The sequence below is a fragment of the Thalassophryne amazonica genome, chromosome 8, assembly GCF_902500255.1.
Source record: "Thalassophryne amazonica chromosome 8, fThaAma1.1, whole genome shotgun sequence".
Lineage (NCBI taxonomy): Eukaryota > Metazoa > Chordata > Actinopteri > Batrachoidiformes > Batrachoididae > Thalassophryne > Thalassophryne amazonica.
The window spans coordinates 73,765,358-73,785,759 of NC_047110.1; the positions used below are offsets into that span (position 1 = coordinate 73,765,358).

Here is a 20,402-nt window from a genome sequence, read left to right on the forward strand (position 1 = left end):
TACAAGTAAACCATGACAGCATCATGTTACTAATGTAATCTTTGTGACTGTGGTCCCAGCTCTCTTCAGGTTATTGACCAGGTCCTCCTGTGTAGTTCTGAGCTTTCTCAGAATCATCCTTACCCCACAAAGTGAGATCTTGCATAGAATCCCAGACCGAGGGAGATTGACAGTCATGTTGTGTTTCTTCCACTTTCTAATAAATAATCATAACAGTTGCTGTCTTCTACCAAGATGCTTTTGCTTGTTGTCCTGTAGTCATTCCAGCCTTGTGCAGGTCTACAGTTTGGTCCCTGGTGTCCTTAGACAGCTGTTTGGTCTTGGCTATGGTGGACAGGTTGGAGTGTGATTGATTGTGTTAACAGGTGTCTTTTATGCAGGTCACAAGTTCAAACAGGTGCAATTAATACAGGTAAAGAGTACAGAATAAGAGGGCTTCTTAAAGAAAAATTAACAGGTCTGTGTGAGCCAGAATTCTTGCTGGTTGGTAGGCAGCAGTAACATACAAATAAATTATTAAAAAATCATACATTGTGAGTTCTGGATTTTTTTTTTTTTTATTTTTTTTTTATAAAGATTATGTTTCTTACAGTGGACGTGCACCTAAGATGAAAATATCAGACCCCTCCATGATTTCTAAGTGGGAGAACTTGCAAAATCGCAGGGTGTTCAAATACTTATTTTCCTCACTGTGTGTGTGTGTGTGTGTATATATATATATATATATATATATATATATATATATATATATATATATATATACATACATACATACACAACACTGATCAATGGATAACAATTGAATTTTACATTCTGGACTCACACCAATCCAGCGCAGCTGGTAAATCATCTATATATTTAAAGAGTGTGTGATTTTATTTAGTAAATTTAATGTAAGTACATAATATTAAATATGTTAAAAATACATGGATGACACAAGAAAGTGATAACACTTATTTCCATTGTGGTCCATTTAAAAATCAAATGAAAAAATAGAAGTAAAAATAAATAATAATAATAGTGTGTATATGATAACAAGAACCTAAACAATTTATAAATACATTAACATAAAAAAAAATACATAATTAACAGGAAATAAAAGGGTTGAGCTCTAAGGTTCTAAAACATTCTAGAATGCTATTCCAACTCGTTATCGAAACTTTGCACAACTTATTACCATCCTTGAAAAATGTCAGTGACCTATTTTATAAACTACCCAATCTAGAGCCAGTGGATCCCCACAGGCAACACGCAAGTTGTAAATTAATAAGGAAACATTGAGGTACCAGAGAAGTTTAAAATGTATGCAATATATCTGGATAATTATTGGAGTAAAATATTTTCCTAATTTCTACTCTTTAGTGTTATATAGACTGAAGTTGTTTGTTAATGCTGATTAAATATGATTCATATTCAGTTCAAAAAAATCTTTTCAGGACAATGCCCCAAAACCCACCCTGGGTATGGTACTGATGGGAATCAAAATATAAACAATTCTACCCTTAGCAAAAAGAAGTTTATTCAAGTGTACTATGAGTATACTTATTTTTTTACTAAAATTGAAGTATACTTGAAGGTGACTTTTTATAAACTATATTTTATATACTTAAGAATAGTATAGTGAAGTATACTTGGCTTATACTGACAAGTATAAACAAAAGTCTAAGTACATTAATATATACTAAAACTTGTACTTTAGTATACTTTTTACTATTTCTGTCACAAAGTACTAACACTTATTATGCACTTGGAGCAAGATATACCAAGTCAAGCCACTGACTCAAGTAACTGAAAAGAAGTCATAAAAGTACAGATTTTTTTTCTATGTAGTTACTTGTATTTCATTTTGCTTCCAAAGGTTCGCACTTTTCTTTTACCTTTTTTGACAGTCAAGGACTTTAGCTCTCAGTTGAAGATGCTATGTTTACATTTTTACAAATAAGGACTTGATCTTGGAGACCATTATGTTTACATTTTACATGCACTTTTTCCTTTAATTTTCTCCACAAAGGAAGGACTTGATTTCATAGGTCTTTGTTTTTGAAATGCTTGAAAATATATCAAACTTGTTTTCAACATTCTGTCCTGTGATTTTTTTTTAAATGCTTCACACTCTTGTGTACGTACAGTATGAGTAAACGTTAAGAATACTTTAAGGAGTATATTTTCAGTATATAAATAGTAAGCAACAAGTAATATGACAAGCAAAATTAAAGTATAAAAAGTAAAATAGTGAAATAACCAATGTGTATAACAGTATACTTTAAGTATACAATAATAAACTAAAAATAGGGACTCAAAGTATACAACTAGTACAATGGCAGTATATTGATAAGTGCACTTGTGGTATACTTTAAGCATAGGAGAGGGATATATTAAGTACATTGATAAGTGTACGTGTGGTATACTTTAAGCATACAAGAGGGATATACCAAGTACATTGATAGTATATAGATGTGTACTTGTTGTATGCTTTAAAGTGTACTTTTGCAAACTTAAACTTTAAAATATACTTTTGTAAACTTGAAATGTTCCAATTTAGTCTGAAAAAGTATTAAATTTGTGTACTTTCTAGTATACTAACAGTACGGTCTGTAGTATACTTGCTATACTTACGTATACTGAAGCATATTTAATAAAATGAACTTTAAGTATACTACTTTTTGCTAAGGGTATCCATCCATTTTCTATACCCGCTGGTGCTTACTCCAGTTAAGAGTCACAGGGTGTGAGATGGGGTACACCCTGGACTGGATGCCAGTCTGTTGCAGGGCCACATATAGACAGACAAATATATTTACACCTGCAGTCTTGTGTAAAGTACCGCAAAGTGATACTTGAGTGAAAGTACAAGTATCTTAGGATAAAATTACTTTGGCAAAAGTTAAAGTCTTAAAGTATCTGACATTTACTGTACTTAAGTATCAAAAGTAAATTTCTGATATAAAATGTTCTTTAAGTAAAAGGATTGAGTAAAAGTAAAATCCAAAATGAGTGGAGAGTGAAAGGGCGACAGAAAAGAAAGCCAATGTGGTGTCTGGAGAAACCAGGAGGGGCCTCAGCCCCTATAAAAGGCTGGATCCACCTCTGGCAGAGCAGCTGGTGTTGGTGACGGGATGAGTGAGCAACAGTTGTATGTACCTGTGAAGAAAGCTGCCGCTCATTTTCCTGGAAGACCCACACACACTTTTCTGTTAAACTCAACAGCCACACTCTTGTGAAACAGAACAGTCATTTCTAGCTACACAGTTGTGCCAAATTTAAGGAAAAGTAAAAAAAAAAAAAAAAAAAAAAACTTCAAGTGTCACCACCACCAACCACTCACTGCAAAGCAACCAAACACAGTGCTCTTTGCGCGCTCAAATCCAAAATGCGGTGCCGCTTTTATGCAGCGCTTCTCTGCAAATGTCAAATAAAATAAAAAGAAACACATGTCTGTACTGAAGTTTTCCCTTTAAGTGTGTGTTAACCAATCATGCACTGGACTCCAACGGGAGCTGCTCTGTGTGTGTGTGTGTGTGTGTGTGTGTGTGTGTGTGTGTGTGTGTGTGGAGTCCAAAGGGCAGATGGTTTTCACCCTCCACAGTCTCCTCTTCCTCAGCGAGGGCGCAGATTCAACCTGTCATCTTTTATTTATTTATTTTTTTTGTCTTTCAAACTTGTTTTATGTCAAACATGGCACTTGATGCCACAGGGGTGAAAGGCGGACCCCTGCATTCCGGCTGAATAGGACTGTATCTGTTGCACTCCGGCTTTCTTTCACCTCCGCAAACAGGCTTTGCCCAAACAAATTTATTCTACTTTAATATTGTAGTAATGAGTAACAAAGTTGGTTAAGGGAAATGTATCGGAGTAAAAGTATACATTTTATTGAGGAAATGTAGTGGACTAAAAGTGAAACTCACCAGAAATGTAAATAATGAAGTAAAGAACAGATATGCCAAATTTTACTTTGAGCATCTGATGCAGATGGAAAAGTGCTATATAAATGCAGTCCATTTATTTACCATTTAAGTACAGTAACAAAGTATTTCTACTTTGTTACATGACAACACACACCCCTACGGACAAGTTTCCAATCTACCTAACCTGCAAGTGTTTGGATGTGGGAGGCAGCCGGATCACCCGAAGAAAACCCACACAAACACAAGGAGAGCATACAAACTACACACAGAAAGACCACAGGTGGGAATCGATCCCATGACCTTCTTCTAGTGCTAACCACTAATCCACTGTGCTGCCAATTCTAACCAATTCTGTACAGTTATTTTTAAACTCAAGTAGGAGCAATTATCATTCGTTTGTATTTTTTAGCATGAAAGATTTCAGTTTTCAATATGTGAAAGACAGAGCAAAAAACACATTACTGCCACCCCCGACTGTCATTCTAATTATGGGAAAATGTTTCAATCGTTTTAACAGGTATTTGTTTACAAATGGCGCCACATAAACTGGTGTCCATTAATTAGGTTGTTGATGCCGTATAAGCAGAATGTAATTGGCTTGCTCTCGTATGGATGTTTGTCTTTATGTATTTATGACAGTTAATCTGGCTTAGTGAAGCTGGGTCAGTGGCACATGCGTGTAGTTCGACCGAGGCCCATCGCTGGAGCACACGTGTGTTCTACCAAATCGCTTCACTTTTTGGCACGCCTGGTTTATGGAAATATATTAAATGGGATTTCCAGCTTCACTGTGCAGCATATTTGGAAAGGTAAGTCTGAAATCTATTTATTTGACAAAAACACAGTTGCTTTGCTGTTTGTGTATTCAACAGTGTTCACAAAGCGTTTTCAAAGAAATGCATTTGAACAAGAATTCTCTTAACCAAACCTGCAGTCACGGTCTGACCAGTGAATGCAAAATCCATTTACTAAGTTGAGAACCCCCCCCCCCACACACACACACACACACATACACATACACATACACACAGTGGTACTTTTACATTTATTTTTTTTAGTGCTGCACCTCAGGCTGATCTAAAGGTGAACCCTGACACAGGATGATGCCACATCTGACCTCACCCATACGTGTACCACGACCCACCTATTCCCAGGCCAGGGAGAATATTGTGAGGGCGATCCCAGCCAAAATCCTCTGCCTGCTGGCGTGTGGAGGTGTCGACTGCCGCTATGAAGGTCCTGAGTGTTGGAGAGCAAACCAGCAAGCCATTCGGGGCCTTTTCTCCTCCTGGTGAGACCAATTGACATCCTTTGAATGCAGCAAAAACAAGAAGTGTTTATTTATTTATTTTTAACTGGTGATGAACATCTGCTTGTCTCAGGGTGACGGATGACATTGTTGCCATGACGCGACCGTCCAATCATCTCATTAAGAAATACAAAATCATTGAACAGTTCAAAAGGTAACGTGTGCAGTTCTGTGAAAAACACATTAGGCACACCAGGATTTTGATTCAAAATTTAGTGTTTGAATATATTTTAATTCCAGCCATTGATATATTCAAGAAGAAAACAAATTTGATTTTTTTCATGTAGAGTTCTTCCCCTCCACTTTGTCAATTCTGTAAATCAAAAGCATTAAATGCTGTTACAGTGGGGCAAAAAAGTATTTAGTCAGTCCGTGATTGTGCAAGTTCTCCTACTTTGAAAGATGAGAGATGTCTGTAATTTTCAACACAGGCACACTTCAACTATGAGACAAAATGAGAAAAAAAATCCAGAAAATCACATTGTATTATTTTTAAAGAATTTATTTGTAAATTATGCTGGAAAATAAGTATTTGGTCAATAATAAAAGTTCAACTCAATACTTTGTAACATAATATTTGTTGGCAATGACAGAGGTCAAACGTTTCCTGTAAGTCTTCACCAGGTTTGCGCACACTGTAGCTGGTATTTTGGCATGATGTTTCCACCCCCATGCTTCACAGTAGATATGGTGTTCTTGGAATGCAACTCAGCATTCTTCTTCCTCCAAACATGACGAGTTGAGTTTTTACCAAAATGTTCTATTTTGGTTTCATCTGACCACATGATATTCTCCCAATCCTCTTCTGGATCATCCATATGCTCTCTGGCAAACTTCAGAAAGGCCTGGACAGGTACTGGTTTAAGCAGGGACACACACCTGGCACTGCAGGATTTGAGTCCATCTCTGCATAGTGTGTAGCCTTTGTTACTTTGGTCCCAGCTCTCTGCAGGTCATTCATCAGGTCCCTCCATGTAGTTCTGGGATTTTTGTTCACCGTTCTCATGATCATTTTGACCTCACGTGATGACATCTTGCATGGAGCCCCAGATCGAGGGAGATTATCAGTGGTGTTGTATGTCTTCCAATTGCTCCCACAGTTGATTTATTCACACCAACCTGCTTGCCGATTGTAGAGTCACTCTTCCCAGCCTGGTGCAGGTCTACAATTGCATTCCTGGTGTCCTCGACAGCTCTTTGGTCTTGGCCATGGTTGAGTTTGGAGTATGACTGTTTGAGGCTGTGGACAGGTGTCTTTTATACAGATAACACGTTCCAACAGGTGCCATTAATACAGGTAACAGGTGGAGGACAGAAGAGCTTCTTAAAGAAGAAGTTACAGGTCTGTGAGAGCCAGAAATCTTGCTTGTTTGTGGGTGACCAAATACTTATTTTCCACCATGGTTTACAATTAAATTCTTTAAAAATCCTACAGTGTGATTTTCTGGATTTGTTTTTCTCATTTTGTCTCTTATAGTTGAAGTGTACCTATGATGAAAATTACAGACCTCTCTCATCTTTCTAAGTAGGAGAATTGCACAATCAGGGGCTGACTAAATACTTTTTTACCCCACTGTATCTTGGAACTCACCAGATTAAAAGGACAAATAACAAGGATAAGACATTGGTTAACACACTGATGCACCAGATCAACCCAAACAGCAACATTGTTTTCCTTATATGCTGCATGCATCCCATAGACCTGTCTGACACCTGCTGAACACTGCCATCTGCTGGATATGTGTGGTCTTGTTGCAGGCAATAATTTTATCACATGCATGATGTAAATTAGCAGCCTCGGACAGCTTACGTTAATATTAATTATCAAATAACAAACTTTTTGGTGGCAGCAAGCCAAGCAGCTCATCCCATATTTGCTTATCCTCGGCCAGGCACTCTTAACTCTTCTTGGGGGGGGGGTCCATATGCATTCCCAAGTTTGCTGGGAGATGTAATCTTCCAGTGTATCCAGGGTCTTCCCTGAGACCTCCCAGGTTGAATGTGCATGGAAGACCCCCCAACGTTACCAGATGCACAAACCACCTCATCTGGCTCCTTTCAATGTGAAGGATCACTGGCTCTACTCTGAGTGCTTCCTGGATATTTGAGCTTCTCACCCTGTCCCTGAGTGAAAGCCCAGATACTCTATGGAAAAACCTCAATTCCTATGCTTGTATCCGCGACCTTGTTCTTTTGGTCATGACCCAAAGCTCGTGACCATGAGCATAGGAACGTAATGGTAAATCGAGAGTTTCGCCTTCTTGCTCTGCTTTGTCTTCACCATGACAGTCCAGTACAGTGTCTGCCGGACATCCATCTATCAATATCATGCTCCAAATTACACCCCACTCATGAACAAGACCCTGAGATACTTGGAACTTCTCCATTTGGAGAAATAACTCCCCTCTGACCCTGAGCGGACAATCCACCCTTTTCTGACAGAAAACCGTGGTTTCATATTTGGAGGTGATGATCCTCTTCCAGTTCACTTCACACTCAGCTTCAAACCTGCCCAGTGTGCATCAGAGGCCTGAAGAAGCCAAAAGAACCACATCATTGGAAAATGAAACAGAATTGGTGACAAAGTGCAGTCCTGGCGGAGTCGAAAGCCCACTGGAAACAGGTCTAATAGAGTGGGTAATAGAGACCAGATTGCAAGTTGCAGTGGATCTGGTATCCCATACTGATGCAGCACCTCCCACAAGTCACCTCAGGGGACCTAGTCCTACGCCTTTTCCAAGTCCCCAAAATATATGTTGACTGGGTGGGCATACTCCCAAGGCCCCTCTAATCCATGCAAGGGTAAAGAACTGGTCCTCCATCCCATGACCAGAATGGACCCTGCATTGGACCTCCTATGTCTGAGGTTTGACTAACGGTGTAAGTCTCCTCTCTTGCATCCTGGCATATGTTTTCCAGGGAGGCTGAGAAGTGTGATTCCTCTATAATTGGAACATACTCTCCAGTTCCCCTTTTTAAAGATGGGGACCACCACCCATTTGCCAAACCAAAGATACTTTCCCAGACTCCCATGCAATATTATATAGGTGCGTCAGCCATTAAGTCCAACAACATCCAGAGAGTTCAGCATCTCAGGGTGAATCTCATCCATTCCTGGTGACTTGCCATGACAAAATTCTTGGACTACTTCAGTGACTTCCATTTATTCATTCATTTTCTGTACCCACTTACTCCAATTAAGGGTCACGGGGTGACTATCCCAGCAGTCATAGGGCGAGGTGGGGTATGCCCCGGACAGGACGCCAGTCTATAGCAGCCTCTGTGACTTCTGCCAGAGAGAAATTTTTACATTTTAGTCAAATGATTGTACTGCATATTTGTGTATTTTCAAGCAAAGAGCAATACTGCAAATTAGATCAGTTTCAGACACACTGAATGAACCGAAGTGGCTAAAAAAGAGGTTTTTAAATGATGAATCAGTCTTTAATCTATGTAATTTCACAATGTTAAGGGAGAAGAAATTAAATTGTAATTTATGAGAGATCAAAGTGACATCTTCACATTACCTGTTTTGTTTTTCAGAATCAGAATCGAATTTATTGGCAAGTAAGTTTTCACATACAAGGAATTTGGTCTGGTGTTATTGGTGCATCAACAACAATAGTAAAAAAGAGAAGGAAAAAATACTTCTGTAAGCAGTTAAAGAGTCAAATAGGCATGACTATGTTCACTGTTAAATAAATATAACGTAATGGGAAGAAGAATGTGCAAACGCATATGACTGGTGTGCAGATGTACACCAGTCATCCCTGCACTGTACCGTTCATTGCAGGGATGACCAGTCTGTCAAAGTGGGGGGCAGAGGGGGAGCAGGGTAAATGGGGGTCTCTGGCATTTTCTAGCAGAATAAAACTAAAACTTAATCAAATTACAGTGATTATAAACAACGAAAGGGAACAAATAACCAAAATCAAAGTAGTTGTAATTACATTTCTACTAACTGTTTGATTACTCAGTTGTTATGGCTGTAATAAGCAAGATTATTGTAATTGTTGTTTTGTTTTGTTTTGTTTTTTTTGACAGTTTGAACATCAGATCTATTATCAACATGCAGCTCCCAGGGGAGCACGCTCATTGTGGTCCTCCTCTGGACCCTCAAAGTGGCTTCACGTATTCTCCACAGATCTTCATGGACAATGACGGTGAGATCTCAAATGCACGTCATAGTTTTCCATAATAAATAAACAACAAACAGTTAACCCACACAGTGAATGCATTTGTGCCCACACATTTACTTGCAGTTTACTTTTACAACTTTGGGATGCCAGATTTCGGTGTGTCCTCCCTTGTTGGAATAATTGATGGGGTGAAGGTTTTGACCTTTGCAGTGAGAGAAGGAAGAGTGGCTGTGCACTGCCACGCAGGACTGGGCAGGACAGGTACAAGTAAATATACTGACAAACCAGGCAAACGTTTCCTGCACTGCATGAGCTGCTACATGGTAGACTTACCTCAAGCACATGTTTGAACTGGCTGTCTTGAGTTTGGTGTCAAATTATTCTCAACATAGAAAATATTTTCCTTCTGCTATATAACACCATAGATTGAACGATATGCATTCTGTGTGGCTCTTCACATTCTTTTAAGTGCATCTGTTGAAGGGAACAGGTTTTCTGACCTATTATTGATATGCATCAAGAGGTTCTTTTATTGAAGTCAAAAATCAAATGCAAATTTCAAATTTAACTGGAGCAAATGATAATTTGTTGTACAGTCCATCTGGAAAGTATTCACAGTGGTTCATATTTCCACATTTTGTTCTGTTACAGCCTTATTCCATATTGGAGAAAATTCATTTTCAGTTTAGAGATTGACAATCCAACTGAGTATATCTCAGATGAGTTTGAATCTAAGCATATGGTTTCATGAAGACCCTCTGAGGAACCGTCTCCTTCAGTGATTGCATTACTGATTCTTTTGACCACAGCAGCTTGAACGGTCTTTTAAAATTTTAATGACTTTATTATTATTATTATTATTAATTACATTTATTTACCAAATTAGAAATGGACATCCTAAGTGATTACATCTTGGACCAGCTCTAATTTGAGCATGACTGGATTTCACAAAGACCCTCTAAGGACCGTCCACTTTAATGAACAAACTATTGAATGTTGTATTTTGCTTCATGTGATTTTTTTTTTTTTTTTTTACTTTCTTCATCTTAAGTCCTGGCTGGCTCTTGTTCATTTCCCTCCCCTAACCAATCAGCCACCACAAAAAACAACAGCATAACTTAAAATTTTGAAAGCAAAGCTGCCAATATTCTATTTATTCAAATCCCAGTTTGGTGGTGTACTGGATGTTTTTTATTTCTGAATACATTATCAGAACACCAAATACATGTTTTGGTGAGAATCTCCTAATTTATCTATTAGTTTGATAAAACCTTTACTGCCATGATACAAAATACTGATGTGTTCTTGTTTTGCATTTGTTTATTACCATGGAAACACTTTCTCACAGTGTTTCAATGGAACAAGGATCATCAACTCTGCTCTTGGAGATAACCTGCTCTGCATGTTTTCCATGGCCACCTACTGCACCCACAGGTGATTTGTGACATCTGGTGTTTTTGAGCTCTTGGCTGGCTGAGCATACCTTCTCATTTAATGTATATTGCATAGAGCAGGGAGAGTTGGAATGCACGCAGCATGGATAATCTGCAGAAGCAGGGCTGGTGATCTCTGCGCTAGAGCCTATACCAACTTGTATTATGCAAATAATTTGACACCAAAATAAAGACGGCATGATCAGCAGTTCCTGAGATATTGAATAGCATATATACATACATACATACATACATACATACATACGAGGTCTGTGAGAAAAGTATCCGACCTTATTATTTTTTTAAAAAACCATATGGATTTGAATCACGTGTGATTACATCAGCCAAGCTTGAACCCTCGTGGGCATGCGAGAGTTTTTCACGCCTGTCGGTGACGTCATTCGCCTGTGAGCACGACTTGTGGAAGGAGTGGTCCAGCCCCCTCGTCGGAATTCCTTTGTCTGAGAAGTTGCTGAGAGACTGGCGCTGTGCTTGATCAAAATTTTTTCAAAAACTGTGAGGCACATCCGAGTGGACACCATTCGAGAAATTCAGCTGGTTTTCGGTGAAAATTTTAACGGCTGATGAGAGATTTTGGATTGTTTCTATCGCTATAAGGACTTCCCATGGAGCGGGACGTCACGCAGCGCTCCGAGGCGATGTCGTCATCCTGTTTCAAGCTGAAAACCTCCAAATTTAAGCCTCTGTTGACCCAGGACGTCATGAGAGAACAGAGAACTTTCAGAAGAGGTCGGAATCAGCAGTTTATCCGGACATTCCACTGTTAAAGGAGATTTTTTTAATGAAAGACGTGCGGACAGATTGGCGCGTCGGCTCGCAGCCGGCGCAGCGCGCCCGCCACAGCAAAAACACCTCCGTTGGAAGCCTTAAGGACAAGTTGGAACATGCCCTGCTGTTAAACAATTTCTCAGATACTCACTCAACTGAAAGCCACCAAAAGCCGCCTGGATTTTACAAATGGTTATCAACACGGAGGTGTTTTTGCTGTGGCGGGCGCACCGCGCCGGCTGCGATTCCGATAAACTGCTGATTCCGACCTCTTCTGAAAGTTCTCTGTTCTCTCACGACGTCCTGGGTCAACAGAGGCTTAAATTTGGAGGTTTTCAGCTTGAAACAGGATGACGACGTCACCTCGGAGCGCTGCGCGACGTCCCGCTCCATGGGAAGTCCTTACAGCGATAGAAACAATCCAAAATCTCTCATCAGCCGTTAAAATTTACACCGAAAACCAGCTGAATTTCTCGAATGGTGTCCACTCAGATGTGCCTCACAGTTCTTGAAAAAATTTTGATCAAGCACAGTGCCAGTCTCTCAGCAACTTCTCAGACAATGAAAAGCCGACGAGGGGACTGGACCACTCCTTCCACAAGGCGTGCTCACAGGCGAATGATGTCACCGACAGGCATGAAAAAACTCTCACATGCCCACGAGGGTTCAAGCTTGGCTGATGTAATCACACGTGATTCAAATCCATATAGTTTTTTTTTAAATAAAACTGTCGGTTTCTTTTCTAATAGACCTCGTACACACATACATACATACATACATATATATATATATATATATATATATATATATATATATATATATGCTCAAAGTGCTTTACAATTGTGCCTCACATTCACACAAACACACTCACACACCGATGGCAGGGTGCTGCCATGTAAGGCATTCATTACACACCGGGAGCAACTTGGGGATTAAGGACCTTGCCCAAGGGCCCTTATTTTCTGGTCAGGCTGGGATTTGAACAGAGGATCCTCTGGTCTCAAGCCCAACACATCCACTAGACCATCACCTCCTTGGCGATGGTCTAGTGGTTCCAGGGGTGGGCAGTGAGGGCCGAGACACTACAGGTTTTCCTTGCAACCAATCACCTCAGCAGGTGGGTTCCTAATGAGCTTCTCCTCTGAAGATAAACACCTGCTCATGAATAAAATCACCTGCTGATGTGATTGATACCAAGGAAAAGCTGTAGTGTCTCAGGCCTTCATGGCACATGATTGCCCACCTGTGGGTTAAGCACATTCTTATGTCTTCTTATGTCTTAAACACACACATTCTTATGTCTCCATGCTATGCATCAAATTGTGCCCATGTTGTGGTTTAATCTATATTCTGTGTGTGTGTGTGTGTGTGTGTGCGCCTGTGTATGCTTCACTGTGCCTTTGTTCAGGTGTCCTGATCGCCTGTTACCTCATCTACACCCTGCGCATCAGTCCGAGCGAGGCCGTCCACTACGTGCGAATTAAACGTCCTCGCTCTATCCAGACGCGGGTACAGATCAGCCAGGTGTTTGACTTTGCTCGCCTGCTTGGGACACAGCTGACCCAGTACCCAGACCTCAGCTTGCGCCACGGAGCCCCTTTTACCCTGCAGCATTACTTAAACCGACAGGCGCTGTTGCTGCACGGTCAGGAAGCGCGCATCCTCAGACATACACCCAAGGTCAGGACTTATCCTGCAGCATAGCTAACTACACCACTGCAGGAGAAAAAATGTTCTCCCCTTTGTGCTGTCTTATTAGGTGGTGTACCTTCTTTGTGTGCGCCTCTCCTGCTTAGCCCTGGGTCTCCCTGCTCCTCCGGAGGTAGATGCGGAGCTGGAGAAGCGGTCAGGCTTGAGGATCCTGGGAAGAACTGTGAGGGAGACCCTGGTATCCAAGCAGTACTTGCCGTTGCTGAGAGAGAGCCATAGAGTGTCCCGGGAGGCCTCGGGATCAGTGTCCTCCTGGGATGAGCCGATTAGATATTTGGAGAGGAAAACTGAAGTATTGCTGAACAAGCGCTGCTACAGCGACTCCGACCTGAGCAGGATTACAGTAAATGAGGTCCAATATAACATTAAACATCAGGATTATATCAGCTCTTTGAGCTAAATTTACCACATCAAACTAATCAGAGGTTTATTTTTCTGAACTTCTTGCACTGTTTCCCTGAAGGATCTGGAGCTGAGCCCGTGTTTTACCACACCACTTGGCAACGACAGAAACTGGTACGTGCAGGATCTGATCAGACCTGATTTGAGACCAGTTACTCCAGTCCTTCCCATGCATTTGCCTGGCTGCAAGACCAATAAACAGCATTCCCGCACACCAAATGTTCCAATGTCAAGCATGAGAACAGCCAAAAACTGTCCTAAGAATTCTAAATGCACAGCAAAAAAGACGCTCACACTTCGCAAATACAACTCCAACGTTGAGGTAACTTAAATCTTACTGTCTACGATAAGATTTAATGACAGTGCTGTAAAAGTTCTCACTGGCTTCTGTCCTGTAAAGCTGTGCAAAAATGTACATAATTCCGGCCCTACTTCAGCAGCACGGGCTGTTGCTAAGGCAATGGCAGACCAGGGCATTCCAGGAGAAGGCATTCTGCAGAGGTCAGCTCTACTGCAGGTAAACAACAAAACAGGGTTTTTTTTTTCAGGACACAATCATTTTAAACTCCAAGACCACTGAACCAGTGACATCACTCCTCTGTTCAACAGGAAGAACTGAACAGCAGCGACTGTGGTTGGGCTTTGCTGGTTACTGAGTCAGATCCTCATGTCCTCAGTTGTCTCTTGTGGACTTGGCTGGAGAAGCTAAAGGTCAGAAGCATCATGTGGAACAGAATGCTACATTGTCCTCTAGAGGCCCTGTGGTGCCAGTGCTATTTCCTGGATGAGAGTCCATGACTCCCCTCTGGACAGGACACCTATAGGCTCTTGTGTTTTTTGCTGAAACATCTTTTACTAATTGCACAGCACCACTTGCTGTGCACACTCCCTGTATCCAAAACCTCACTCCCATCCGGGTTACGGCACCAGTGTAACTTGCGCTGTGTCCCTCGCTGATCTCAAACTCAGTTACTGGCATGGGAAGCAAGCATTCCAACCACGAGGCTCTAGTGTCTGTTGCTCGAATGTCTCTGCATCATGAGGAGTGAGGTTTACTCACAGCACAGCACCACATCCTGTCCATTATTACACATAGCTTTACATACTAGTGACGAAGGCATCATTTTGGATTTCTGCCTGTATCTCACATCACTGGGTGCGTCATGTCGGGTACAAGGTGCAATAGGTGTGTCACAAAGATATTTGTATACATATGCAAAATAATGAATACACAGTGTTTTGGGAACTATTATCTCTCAGTAGAATGGTTGAAAGCCCAACATTCGGAGCAACAAACAAACCTAGAAGCAATATGTACTATATTTACTATATCTTGAGAACCATCCCTGGTTCTCAAGACCAGGCACCTAAGTGGCTCTACTCTACTCTATTCTACTCTTCTATTCTACTCTTCTTTTTTTTTTTTTTTTTTTTAGATATTTAGATATACCTTAGTATACACTAGTAGAGTTCTACCTTAGAATTGGTATGTATTATAGAAGACATACCTTACTGAATTTTCATGTAGGTGAAGATGTACTTCCGGGACCGGTCTTGTCTCCCATCTATGACAACATTCCCACTGTTAAGAGCAGTGTTGCCACAATAACTTTGAAAAGTTACTTTATGCAGCTACATTTTACAGTTACTTTATACATTTACTTCATTAGCAGCTGCAGACAACTTGTCAGCAGCTGCTGAATGTAACTAATAAAGTAACTAGTATTATAACTTGGTTATTTTTAAGATTGGGTACTCAGAAAAGTAACTGATAATTACTTTTCTGATTAGTTATTTTGCTGATTACTCAACCGTAAGTGTAACCAAGTTAGATTACTAGTTAGCTTATTAGTTACATAACGTATTGGTTACAAGTTGTCGGCAGCTGCTGATAAAGTAACTGCATAAAGCTACTAATGAAGTAACTGTACAAAGTCACTAAAAAAGTAACTAATAAAGTAACTTTTCAAGGTAACTGTGGCAACACTGGTTAAGAGACCATTGTCCTCATTTACGAGAGGATGGCCGATGACACTTACTGGCACCGCATGTGTAGTACATGTTGAAACATGACTTATACCATGATATTTGTATTGATGACCGTAAATATGGAGTTGTGGTTGTTTCTCTACAGTTCATACTGTATTTTAATTCATGGGTGCCTGGATTAGCTGGGTTACCTGTAGCTGTTTTTAAGGGCCTTCTTGTAAAACCAGTGCTGAATTGCATTGCAAGAATGAAGCCAAGTCATGCAGAGCAAAACTTTGAATCTCCATAAGTCAGGTTCCTCCTGAGTAGCTATCTCGTAAAGATTCTTAGTTGTACAATTAGAAATACAGAAATATACGAAGCTTGGAACAACACAGGCTTTAAACATTAATACCCAGGAATGATCAAACTTTTGTTTGAAAAGCCCTGAGAGAACTTCAGGAAACACCTGAGGTACTGATGGAGCTGGAGGTATCAGAAAGAGATGTGAACATCATTCACCTTTACCAGGACGCTCCATCAATGTGACCTAAAAGCCTGTTGATAAAGGACAACGCCATGAATCCACAATCTACATATGGAAAAAAACAACTGTAGGAAAAAAGTTTACACTTAATTATATACAGTGTGAGGGCCCTGGTGCAGGTGTGTATCCCTGGATTCTGTAGAATGAAGCAGATGAGAGTACAACTCCTCTTGAATAGGACACCAGTCTGACTCCAACCAAAGCCAGTACCCATTTATAGCTGGGTGAACTGGGACAATGCAGATGAAGCATCAGTTAGCATGACTGGGCATTGAACCCAAGTCTACATACTGGTAGCCCAACGCCTTATCTTGTACTATGAGAAACTCTCAATGTACTGTATTCCACTTCGGTGCACATTCACCCCAGTGTCAAGCTGCTGCCATGCAAGGCGCCCACTACACACCGGGAGCAACTAGGGGATTAAGGACCTTGCCCAAGGGCCCTTAGTGATTTTCCAGTCAGGCTGGGATTTGAACCGAGGATCCTCTGGTCTCAAGCCCAACACTTACCCACGACCATCACCTCCCCAAAATACAGTGTAATACCTAATCACATTTAGCCAACTTTGAGTGTTGTCTTATCCATCCTCGTCTAGGATCCTATTCTGAGTGCCGAAGATATAGAAAGGTTGGGTTGTGCAGCAAAGCACAGGAAGCCTCTCAGTGTGCTGAAGAAGGTAAAACGAGAGCAGTATTATTATTCTCCTCATTCCCCTTTAAAAAACCTTTTCCCTCTGACCCTGTCAGTGATATGAAGGTGTTTTCTATGTCATGTCACCACAGCCGCAGAGTCTCACCATCTACTGTTTGCTGAGCTGTGTGAGCAGCGTCACCAGCTTGTGTCCACACAGACAGGACGCTGTGATACTACGGTTGATGCGGGCGCTTACGCGGGTAAGAATAGTGATAGCACACAGTGTGCAGAAAAACAAATTTGTTTGCCTTTCATTATTAATAATATAGTTGCCAACAGCGCCCCCAGGAGGAAAATGGAAGGCTCGCAACTTTGCTGAAAGTACTGAAAGCCAGTATGAGAGAAACCTTCTATGACTACAGATACATGATGAAAGCCTGCAGCAGCAACACTACACTGTGAACAAACAAACAAACAAACAAAAAAAGCTGTAATATCACCAGTGTGTCATTTTTTATGCTTGATGGACAAAAGTAACTTATGTGGTCTGGGGTAACCAGTCAGATTTTGCTGTACTTGTGTGTGTCAACCAAGGGAATAGGTTTGGTCTCAGCTTTGGTAGGGACAATACCACCCCCTCCCCCGGCCCCCCTGCCCACCACCACCACCCCCTAACCCACTCATACCATTAGATGCACAAGTACAGCATAATACATAACATATGACGACATAATGCTGAATAATTTAACACTTTATTTACAATATTAAGCGTGTAGGCAAACAAACAAATAGCTTAAATAACAAAATTGCACCCACAATCACAAATCTATTCTATAGGCCTACACCTGAGAGAACAAGACAACAACAAAAAAATACTTGTGGAGCTAACAAAAAAAAAAAAAAGTTTTTGCAACCAAGATGTATAATCTATTCTCTTCATCAATAATGCTGTTGTAGATATCTGGCAACCTAATTTGCCAAAACAAAAAAGGGATTTCCAATGATATATATGGTGTATTACGGTAAACGTAAGCCTGTGATGTCATAACGCAGAGGAAAAACACGGAAGTTTCACACTAGTGCGCCGCTGATTCTCATTACCGTAAGTTCTCATGTAAGCCCTCACTCTGAAAAATTTCAACACTGACAGCAAGCCAAGAACCCGTGCTTTCCAACAGTGTGCTATATGTTGCATATATTACGGTAAAATGCGTTCGGTGACTTTTGAAACGAGGGAAAAGTATGAAAAAGAGCGCAAAAGTGACAGAAAAGTACAGAGACAGACAGCAAACATAAATGTAGTAATTTTTGAGGAAAAGGCAGGGTGTTAGTGTCATTTGTGAATGTGTGTGTGCGTGTTTGTGTGGGTGTGCAGTTTATTTTAAGTGTGGCGCACAGCATTGTTGGCAAGCCCCCCCGCCCTTCTTGTTTTTCTGCACCGGAGCCACCCATCCTCTGCGCTCCGGGACCTCCCACTTTACAAATGAAGCACTGCCTGCCACGAGATGCGCTTTGTTTACGTCCATGTGAGAAGAACGTGAGCCAATGAAATTGCAACATGGTAACCCTGTCACTCTGGCACGTCAAAAACACAAAACGTGACGACTAAAATTATAGTATCGAGTTCGCAAAAAAATAGTGAATGATTTTGTTATATAAAAAAATGCTAAATATTGGTAGGGACTATTTTGCCATCCCAAAATATTGGTTGTGACTTGTCCCTATGGTCCATATGCAAACCTACGCCCCTGGTGTCAACTCAAGAAGAAATCCACATTTTAAAAAAATATATATTTAAATTCAGCTTATTTTCTTAATGATACACAGTAAACATGATCCCATCATGTCTCTCCGTGAACCAAGTGTCTCTGTCACTCAGTCTCAGCTGCTCTCTCTGGTTTGACAGTTGTCTTTGTATTGTATTTTGCAAATATTTTCATACATTTAACCAACTCATACAAGACAATAAATGTTTTTAAAAACACCAAAAGTAACTGTGGCTTTTGTTGATTTGTTTCTGCATTTTCCCACCCAGTGGTTCTAGTGTTTGTCAGGAATGTGTTCTGGCTCCTACAATGTTAAATGACTGACCCAGCTGGGTGTTGGGTCAGGTAGTACAAAGCAACAGCTTGGGAAAGATTTACTGGCCTTGGGTTTGCAAATGATGCTGTGATATTTGCAAAATTCATGGATTATCTGATTGCAGCACTTTAGAAGCTGAGGGAGAAGTTGAGGTGCCTGAGCTTGTGATTGTCTTCGTTCTATTTTCCTTTGCTATGAAATGCACACCACTTATCTAACTTTTTGATTTTTTTTAAATAGATTTTATGCTTGTTAGCAGTGGATCTTATTATTTTTATTATTATTATTATTTGTGGATCTAGGATTTTATTGTTTTTCTTTCTTTCTTTTTTGTAACTTTCACTATCATTTCATTATACAGTGTTGTGGGCCTCAATGAAAAAGATGTTCTTTGGTGTATAGACCAGTTCAATTTTTGTACTGTAGCATCTTTTAGAATATTTAAAAAAAATGTTGAATTTGTTTTTCTTTTGTCTTTTAACTGTTACCTCCATCAAATAAAGATACATTTTATTTTGTTTATTTATGTTTGATAAAGGTGATCAGAGAAGAGTTGATTTCACTGATTTCTGTATCTTGTACTTTGGTGATACAGCGCCCCCCACTGGCACTTTAGCATAATTGGAGACACACAACAACGACAACACTTTGAATAGCGCTACTCAACGGATTTTGCAGATACTGCAGGAATCAGAGTCTCCGAGGACTTTTCACCACAGTTGTGGTAAACCGACAACTGGTCAGCTATGAATTGGGCCGATACTGGCCTCCATTTTGGAGTGAGATTTCCCACTCTTAAACGACCAATAGGAGAGCAGCGCTGGAATTCCCTCTCCTAAACGACCAATAGGAGAGCAGCGCTGGAATTCCCTCTCCTAAACGACCAATAGGAGAGCAGCGCTGGAATTCCCTCTCCTAAACGACCAATAGGAGAGCAGCGCTTGCGCCACATCAACGTGATGCTGACGCATGGGCTGACGTCAGCGTCTCGGTCGTTAACCAATCACAGGCTAGGAGAGTGAGGCCAGTATCTGGCCCACTGATCTCTATATATTACTGGATCGCTCATTGGCCAATATTTTTGAAGCAAACCGGCCGCCGTATTACCACTCCGATGTCCAGCTCCTGAACGCTCTTTTCTATTGATCTTTAATGAGGCGCACACAACTTTATTGTTCTTAGTAATTTTGTTAAAAAAATACCTTCATGTGCAACGCAAACCTGCGCAAATCGCCAGATCAAAGGCTGTGGACGAACATTTCGCCTGTGAGCATGATTGAAATGGGAAGTAATGAACAATAATTTGAAGAGTTCTCTCCCTTATTCCAGCATATAGGCAAAGATAATAATAATAAATAAATGGCTTATTAACGCAACATGTCTAGCCACATGTTGTGTTTTGTGGTGGATTTTAAGACATTCATTAGGTCTACTTGTGCATAGTTTTGGAGCTTTAGGCGTTGTTGCAAGCTTTATTACTTA

At 40.6% G+C, this 20,402-nt stretch overlaps 1 protein-coding gene across 2 annotated transcripts; it reads left to right on the plus strand.

Moving 5' to 3' along the window:
- Positions 1-4,451: 4,451 nt before the first annotated feature.
- zgc:77752 (uncharacterized protein LOC393862 homolog) lies at positions 4,452-17,407 on the plus strand. 2 transcript variants are annotated; one of them, XM_034176664.1, is made up of 13 exons: positions 4,452-4,714; positions 5,005-5,196; positions 5,288-5,368; positions 9,259-9,377; positions 9,477-9,614; positions 12,984-13,255; positions 13,335-13,637; positions 13,749-14,009; positions 14,088-14,204; positions 14,297-14,398; positions 16,801-16,881; positions 16,988-17,098; positions 17,178-17,407. In XM_034176664.1, exons 2-13 carry the CDS (start codon positions 5,006-5,008, stop codon positions 17,298-17,300), a joined length of 1,899 nt encoding a protein of 632 aa, XP_034032555.1. In that variant the 5' UTR covers positions 4,452-4,714; position 5,005; the 3' UTR covers positions 17,301-17,407. The 2 variants fall into 2 exon arrangements, with proteins under 2 accessions (XP_034032555.1, XP_034032556.1); XM_034176665.1 differs by having other exon boundaries at positions 13,335-13,628.
- The last annotated feature ends 2,995 nt before the right edge of the window (positions 17,408-20,402 follow it).

Bases quoted from the DNA above. Each gene is read 5' to 3' on its own strand.
- zgc:77752 (XM_034176664.1), top strand. From the start codon at position 5,006: ATGATGCCACATCTGACCTCACCCATACGTGTACCACGACCCACCTAT. The intron at 9,378-9,476 runs GTGAGATCTCAA...ATTTACTTGCAG, and splicing joins GATCTTCATGGACAATGACG to TTTACTTTTACAACTTTGGG. The intron at 14,010-14,087 runs GTAACTTAAATC...TGTCCTGTAAAG, and splicing joins AATACAACTCCAACGTTGAG to CTGTGCAAAAATGTACATAA.